This window comes from Corticium candelabrum, chromosome 12, assembly GCF_963422355.1.
Source record: "Corticium candelabrum chromosome 12, ooCorCand1.1, whole genome shotgun sequence".
Taxonomy (NCBI): Eukaryota; Metazoa; Porifera; class Homoscleromorpha; order Homosclerophorida; family Plakinidae; genus Corticium; species Corticium candelabrum.
In genome coordinates, this window is record NC_085096.1 from 3,568,571 (window position 1) to 3,576,936 (window position 8,366).

At 39.9% G+C, this 8,366-nt stretch overlaps 1 protein-coding gene across 1 annotated transcript; it reads left to right on the top strand.

Moving 5' to 3' along the window:
• The first annotated feature begins 387 nt into the window (after window positions 1-387).
• On the top strand, window positions 388-1,008 carry LOC134187586 (tigger transposable element-derived protein 6-like). Its single transcript, XM_062655740.1, has one exon. It carries the CDS (start codon window positions 388-390, stop codon window positions 1,006-1,008), a length of 621 nt encoding a protein of 206 aa, XP_062511724.1.
• The last annotated feature ends 7,358 nt before the right edge of the window (window positions 1,009-8,366 follow it).

Below are 8,366 nucleotides of genomic sequence, written 5' to 3' on the forward strand. Positions count from 1 at the left end.
TTTTTCTGGGCACATTAGTCATTATGCATCTATTTTTTTGGTCGAAACATAACTGAGACAAAACGTGTATGTCAGCAGCAACGGGTCTTATTCGTTTCATCATCAATGAGTATCGTTGTTTTCTAGTACAATAGACCCTCCCATTTGCGACCCTCTCATCTGCGACCACCTCCTAATTGCGACCGCATTGACTGTGCTCGGGCCAAATTTATATAACAGGTACCTCCTAAGAGCGACCACCTCCGTAACGCGACCAGCGACCACCAAAATGTGTCTCGTGCACCTCTTATAGCGACCAAACAGGCCTATGCGCATTTTCAATACTGGTGAACAGATCGGGGAAGTGCGTAACTGTTCGAGTGCACGAGTGAGCTCTTGTCGGAAGCTATGTCTCAGAAGTGCAAGTTTCTAACTCTGGAAGATCGGATTCCTGTAATTGAAAAAGTTGAACAGGGCAAATGCTGTCGCTGTGTAGCAGTTGAGATGGGCGTAGGAATGACGCAAGTTCAATCTATAGTAAGAGACAGAAAGAGCATTAGACGGCAATGGGAGAATTGCCGGAGTGGACCTAAGCAGAAGTATCAGAGTAGTAAGTTGCAGTATGACGACATTGACCGTGCTGTCTGGGAGTGGTTAGTTGAGGCCCGTTTAAGGAACATTCCCGTTATCGGTCGTTTGATACAACAAAGAGCACTCGTGTACGCTGAACAGCTGGGTCATAGTGCATTTTCTGGTTCCAATGGCTGGTTAGAGAAGTGGATGACTAGACACAACGTACGCTTGTCGTGCTTGTCTGGTGAAGCCGCTGATGTGGTTGCCAGTGTAGTTGACGACAGGTCCCGCCGATTGCAATCTTCATGTGAGGGCTATGAGCTGAGGGACATATTTAACGCCAATGGAATGAGTCTTTCCTACAGAGCTTTGCCCTCCAGATCCTTAGTTGTGAAGGGCGATAAAGAAAAAGGAAGTAAGAAGACAAAAGAGAGAATAACTGCTTTACTTGCGTGAAAAATTTACACCTCTTGTAATTGCACACTCAGCTAGTCCACGCAGTTTCAGAGCAGTGACAGCTTGTCTTCCTGTGACTTATGCAGCAAACAAAAAAACGTGGATGACAAGTGACCTCTTGCAATCTTGGCTCAACACCGTGAACATTAAGATGAAAGTAAAAACCGGTCAATCTTGCTATTTGTGGACAACTTCTCTGCCCATCCACATGTGGTCCGAAGTAATGTAAAATTAGTCTTTCTACCACCCAACACCACATCTCGACTTCAGCCCTGTGATGCAGGCATCATACAAACTGTGAAGATGCACTATCGAAAACAAATGCTACGCAGTATCTTGGCCATGATGGATGAACCAACATGTGCATCAGACTTGGTGAAAGGTATCAGTATTCTTGATGCCATCATGTTCCTAAGGAGAGCTTGGGATGCTGTTCAACCATCTACCATTACTAGGTGTTTTGAAAAGTGTGGGTTTGAGGATTCGATTGTAAGGGAGGGAGAAAACGAAACAGCTTGAGAAGTGAATTTTGAGATGGATCTACAGTTTCTGGTGCATTCTTTTGGTACAACATGGGCTGACTACTCAAACTGTGACCAGGAGCTGGCCACTTCCTATACTGAAGAAGATGTAGATTGGGAGAAAAGGGCACTCGAGCGTGCTGTTAACGAAGATAAGGAAACCCAAAATGAGTCTGACAGATACGTAGAAGACGATGCTGAGGCAGAGGGTGATGATACCAGTGGATGTTTCTCTGAGAGGGAGCCTGCTGTTCACTTACACCAACTTAGGGACTTTGCTGTAGCACACGATAACGCTGAATTCGCTGAATTGTTGCAGCTGATTTCGAAAAGCCAAGCAATAGTGGAAAAGTTACAACGTACCTCACAGATGTTCAATAGACAAAGTAGAATCACAGTGTATTTTCAAGTAGAACATTTACGTACAGTACTTCTCTTGATCACTAACAGTCACTATAACACATGATAAATGAGCAAAGTACACTAGAAAGTTAGTTTCAGTCTCTAACAGTGGACAAACACGTATAGTTCTGTATGTGATCTATTGTAGAAGTTGCGTGTGTACAGTAGTAAAAACGTCACATGCGTAGAGCGTGTCTAAGAACTAGTCACGTGCGCAATTAGAGATGTCACGTGTACCTTTGTGAGAGACCACTTCCGTTTTCCGACCAAATTTAACAGGCGTTAGGAGTGGTCGCAAATGGGAGGGACTACTGTAGTAAAACTACTCATTGTAGTAACGAGTATCGCAATCCGACTATCAAAGTCTCCAGTTAATCTATGCTTTACATGAAGCTCAAATGCCTTTGTTGGCGACTTGTTACTCCACATATTGGGTTTCAAGTGTCTTGAATGTTCTTATTGATGGTTTTTATTCTGTTGCAGGATAATCATATCTACGACCTTTGCTCACAAGTTTATTAAAGTATCAACGATTTCTGTTGTTCCAATCGGCACTTTGGTTTGTCCTTCTAATTTCAGTTCTCTGCTGGTGAAGACAACAATTATGATGCCATTGTCAACTGTCATCTGTTCTTTTCCTGTCCGTGTCCGTTGAACTGTATACAATAAATGCAGTCGCACATAAATGTAGTAGAATTGGAGGTTTGTCATAAGAGTCCCATGCAATCATGATCAAACTGTCCTTCCAGCAGACGATACCGATCTTGCTCACATCTTGACAATTTCATGCTCGTTTAGCCAACCAAGAGCAAACAAAGGTATTAGTGTTCTCAGTACAAAAAGGCAGAATATATATTCGAATGAAGTCAAATGTTGCCTCGACCAGCAAAAATTTCAGCAACAAATATTTGTGTGTAGGTAGTATGTACGGTTTAGTGCAAATTGTGTTACAGTGTCCTCCATGTGCTTAAGCATTTTTATTGTACATAAGGCCTGTTTGTTCATTGATGTACGCTTGATAGACTTTAGATACTTTATGAGTATACAGTCTGTAAGTGAGAATTTGTGGAAAAAGGAGGATGTCAGGTGAGCCACATTTAATGTGAATATGCCTGTAGCAGTTGGCCAATCCTATACTCATGCAAGTAGTTGCATTTCCAGTTGTCTCCTTGTACTGACTGTACCAATGTAGCTCAGTGTGTTTCTCCCTTGACCATTGTCATACTTGAAATGTCTAGCTAAGAGAGACTACAGTTTTACGTTATACAATGTTATGCCTATATACAATATACAATGTTATATACAATGTTACGCCCAATGATGACTGCCACTAGAACGATCAGTTGTGACTGAAATTCGAGATCGCAACTCAACACAATCACTAGACATATCCAGGCATCGACATTCAATGGACTCGAAATACTGAAAAACAACAGAGAAGAACAGACGCAATCGTGAAAGTGATCACAGTAACGGTACCACTTGTTACATGCATCCATGTTGTATGCAGAGCATTTCTCTTTCATCAATGAAGAAGCACTAGAAGTGCAAACCCTCGGCCAGTAGGCACCTTGAAGGTAATTAGTCGTGCTATGACAAAATCTTATGACAGAAACGCATGATGTGGGTAACAAAATTAGATGTGGGAACGTTACAAATGCAGCTAGATTAGGCGTTGTTTCTAAATGCATTTTACAAATGTAGTTGTTTCCAAGTGATGGTTGCATAAATGAGGTAGATAACGTGTATCAACTTTGCCAAAAAGATATAGTTTTATTCAACATCGGTGCGTGACAGAATAACTCGGGCAGAATAGCAGATGTCCAAGTACTATAGCAAATGAGTGGCTGGACTGAGACAATTTATCTTCTAGATTCATCAGGATTGCTTTTAAGGAAGTTTTTCTCTTCAGCTGCCATCATTTTCACTAATACCTTGAAAGTGGTTACCGACAGCTGATTAGGCAAATTGTCATCATCTTAGCAACGAAGTTCTGCACGCAACACGCTAACTTATGCTTCACGTTTGCCCTTACTATTGCAGCACGATTGGATGGGTTTTCTCTATCGATTTCGTTCCGTACTAGTAATTACAATAATCTTATACACTCATTGTAGCAATACGTGAATCATCGCCAAGCTTCGCATTTTAATGCTAGCCATCACTTGAGGCAGGCGCGTGCTACTCGTGATAAAGGGAAAACGTCAGACGTTGTTCACTCCTTTCCGTTTCCATTTATCTGCCGAATTGGAATAGACGCTTTTTGGCGAGCGGCACGACCCCCTCTCCCGCCTTCGCTCACGTTAAGAGAGGCTGTGCAAGAGACTAGGCATAAGTCTGCTCCTGTCAATCCCATCTTTTCTCCAATCGCGACTGGCCGCTCCATATCTAATTAATCTACACTCTCATGTCTGAACCGTCTTGAGTCTTCAGTATCCAGAAGAGCTGCTTTTCCGCCTGAGCCACCAATTGTTGCCCGCGAGAATTCAAGACCTTTCGTACACGAAAAACAAATTTTTTTGACCCGTATATGTAGTGCTTAATCGCTATCGTATGTGTGTGTGTGTGTGTGTGTGTGTGTGTGTGTGTGTGTGTGTGTGTGTGTGTGTGTGTGTGTGTGTGTGTGTGTGTATATACATATATATATATATATATATATATATATATATATATATATATATATATATATATATATATATATGTATGTATATATGTATATATATGTATGTGTATATGTATATATATATATATGTATGTATATATATATATATATATATATATATATATATATATATATATATATATATATATATATATATATATATATATGTATATATATATATATATATGTATATATATATATATATATATATATATATATATATATATATATAAATGCATGTACGCAGGAATATGTTTACATCAAAGTTGTAAAACTTCACGCAGATGAGAGTTAACAGTAGCTCTCTCCGTTAGTCTCAGTCACACCGACCCCCTGTTACGAAACTCCTACCTTTTTCATCACTCTTCTCCTCTCCCGCACCCTTCCTCCTTTTTTCCTCCTCGCTGACGGGCAAACTGAACTCTACAAATAACTGTTTTCCAATAGATATTATTAGCTCCTCCCTTCAGTCCCATGTATAGTATCGCCGCTCTTCCCTAGCTCCAGAGTTAGAGACGTCACAGCTATTATTGTAAATTTTTTTGACGTTTTGTGACTGTTAATAAGTGACTCACATCAGCTACCAGAAAGCAAACTGCAATATTGATTCAATCAACTTAGTGGCGTAGTCCGTCTGTACCCTCTGACCATACATTTTTAAAGTATCCCTTTTTAAGCTGGAGAAGATATAATGAGGCAATCCATTCAATGCAATCGGATTTACTGTACTTTGCATACTCCATTGACAATATAGTTTATCTAGCAAACGATTGCAGCAATGGGTTGGTGAGCCTACGTTCTCTCCATATCCAGGAGTCACTATACCCAAGCCTCGCGAGTCCCAAAACAATGGCTGGCTCAGAATGTGACTTTATGCGCGACGTTTCCATTAGCTGTAGAGCACTGGAGAAGAGAAAGGCAATATGGAGTGGAATGATCTGTTCACTGTTGAACACCCTATCCACTCCTGAGTATCTATAAAATTGTGAATTCATAGAAGTATTTGCACTCCAAACTTTTAGCCCTTGACATCAGGTTTGGCTTTAGGAAGTGCATTACATTTACAAGTTCTTTATCTGATGACCTACAATTTCTTCTTTTGATTTATTAGTTTCAGTCTACAGTAGGACCTCAAAGATACGAACACCAGACAACCGAACTGACCGGTCAACCGAACAGCATGCTCTAGCGCGAGCGCGCGCTCTTGCAAAATTTGATCACGTAATGTAGCCACGCGCACGCGCACTTTTGCTTTTGAGAGAGCTCCTGGACCTTGCAGGACAAAAAAGGGGTTCTGCCTTGAAGCAAAAGACAATGGATTGTTATTTTAGTAACCCTTGAATTCGTTCTTACACTCTCACAGTTACTGTAGTTCACGTACTTATCCTTTTTGTTAGCCATACAGTGTACTCCTGTTTTCACAAGTTATGTAATCATCGATATTACAAACTTCAGACTTATGAACATTTCACAATTACGAACACCCAATTTCCCGAGGTGTTCGTATCTTTGAGGTCCTACTGTACTTATATTTTTCGTGGTTATGATGTTCATTGTTCATCTGTTTAATTAATTTAAAAATGATTAATTAATTAATTAACCTTTGTGTTGTGCATCATCATCCGTATTCTGGCTGTGTTTTAGTGCACCTTAGATGAGTTGATCGGATCCATTTGGATATTATGGTGACAAACTGCCATGTTGTTGAGGCGAGGTGAAACACATACAGCGAAGAAATTCAGTCTCACGGCAGCTCTGTTGGCACATTCTATGCAAAGACCCATATAAGATGTACAAAAACACCGATAGATTTGAAGCTTGAAAATAGCTTGGTTTGAGATTCATGTGTAGGCTGAGTTAATTTGTAACTGTACAAATGGAGGAAATTCGTACAAACAATACTATTGATGAGGCAAGTTGCTGGTTGTAAGGTGGTGGTTAGACTAACCTCTGTAAGGTTCAATTTGAATTGTTTAAACACACTATTTATAATATACCACGAAACTGTCAGCTACAACAGGAGAGTACGTGAATGAGAATTGATATTAGTGAAAGACTAAGTAGGTATTGTAATGAGAATTTGCCATTTGTGTTGTAGCTAGTCATATATATATATATATATATATATATATATATATATATATATATATATATAACAGAAAACTAAACTGTTGCATGTGATTCCTAAAATTGACGCCTAGGACTAACAGTTTGTAGATTGAACATATACAGATGAAGATGTAGGTGGCGATAACAATTCCTATTAACTTATTACTAAATTATAATAAATACAGAACATGTTTTAATTTGCTATTAATTAACAAACAGACTGACCAGCAGAAAGACAGACAAACAGACAGACAGTAATAGAATTAACAGACAGACAAACAGACAGACGGATAGACCATGGATGTGCCATGGAGTTTGTTGTCTCAAGGTTCACCATTTGCATTTGACGATGTACTACCGCTGAAAGTGCAGAAAAAGGTTATAATGTAGTGAAATCATTCGTGAAAGCGTGTCCCATCTTAGCGTGTTTAATGAAAGGAAAACGCCAACGCGTGCTTCACCACATCCGTCAATCTCACAAGTCTGACGATGTACCGGAAGAATTTTGTTCTCGCTTAAATCTTTCTAGCTGTCAATTTTGTTTGAAATGGTTTCTAAGGGTGAGTCAGCATCTATCGCAATGCAAAAAAAGAAAACTATTCAAACGGTTAGCGTTAGCCGCTTGCGTCCCTTTGCCGCTTTCGCGCCAAGTCAGTCGGCTTTTGCTGATGACTAGTGCTGTGTAGGGGATGCTGATGCATAGTCTCGCGAGACAAGTGATGTCGGAGATCAATCTCCAGTTGTCTATTACGGGGGGTGTGATCACACTAACACCTTGGGAATCTTCAGCATGGAATTTCATTCAAGGTTTGATTGTCTGTTGATGATATCTTGAAAGCAGTTCTAGCCAGATCAGTCAACTGCATCAAGCCTGTCATGAAGTCACTTTTTCTTGATTGTTGCGCAGTGCCTCTTAACAGAATTTCTGTGAATCCATCAGATTAAGAGGCTCTGAAGTTGCTTTTGCTATAACCTATAATAAAGTAGTCTCCACCCAAGACAGGTGGCAAGTCTAAATCACGTGTTATAAATCTAGTTGCCAACAGTTTTTAACTTTTGAATGGCAAAGACTTCTTTCCAGAGAAGCCCCTGCGGTTAACCACCGAGTAATCGGTTGTAGAGAGCATATCAAGAGAGCTGCTGTAAAATTGATTACATGTGGAGAAATGTCACGGGCTCCTCAAATACTAGCAAGTTCAGGCTTAGCTCCAGCTTCAAAGGAAACTGTGGGAAAACTAGAAAGTAAGCAACCAAAGAGAGCTTTCTCTTTGCCCAGGGTTCGCTTAAAGAAAGATTATTTCTCACTTTCCAAGAAGCTGTTCTAAATATCTTTATGTGGTTTGTTATATTGCACATGTTGTTTGTTATATTGCACCTATAGAAATTTCAAATGTCAATTTTAAAATTGTTGTCTGCCGCCCGGCATATGGCATTAGCTAAATCCAATGGTGATGTGAGACCAATTGCAGTTGGAGAGATTTCGAGGCGTATCACTGCTAAGACCGTGTTCTCAGATGAAACATTCATTCTCAAAATAGTTTATACCAATTAACACGGTGTTGCTACACAAGGTGATGTTGATCATATTTTTCATCACATTCAGTTATTGCTGTAAAAGAACAAGGATTGGGTTGTTCTAAAGACGGATGCCAAGAACGCTTTCA

Coding starts and splice junctions, on each gene's coding strand:
- LOC134187586 (XM_062655740.1), top strand. CDS start 388: ATGTCTCAGAAGTGCAAGTTTCTAACTCTGGAAGATCGGATTCCTGTA.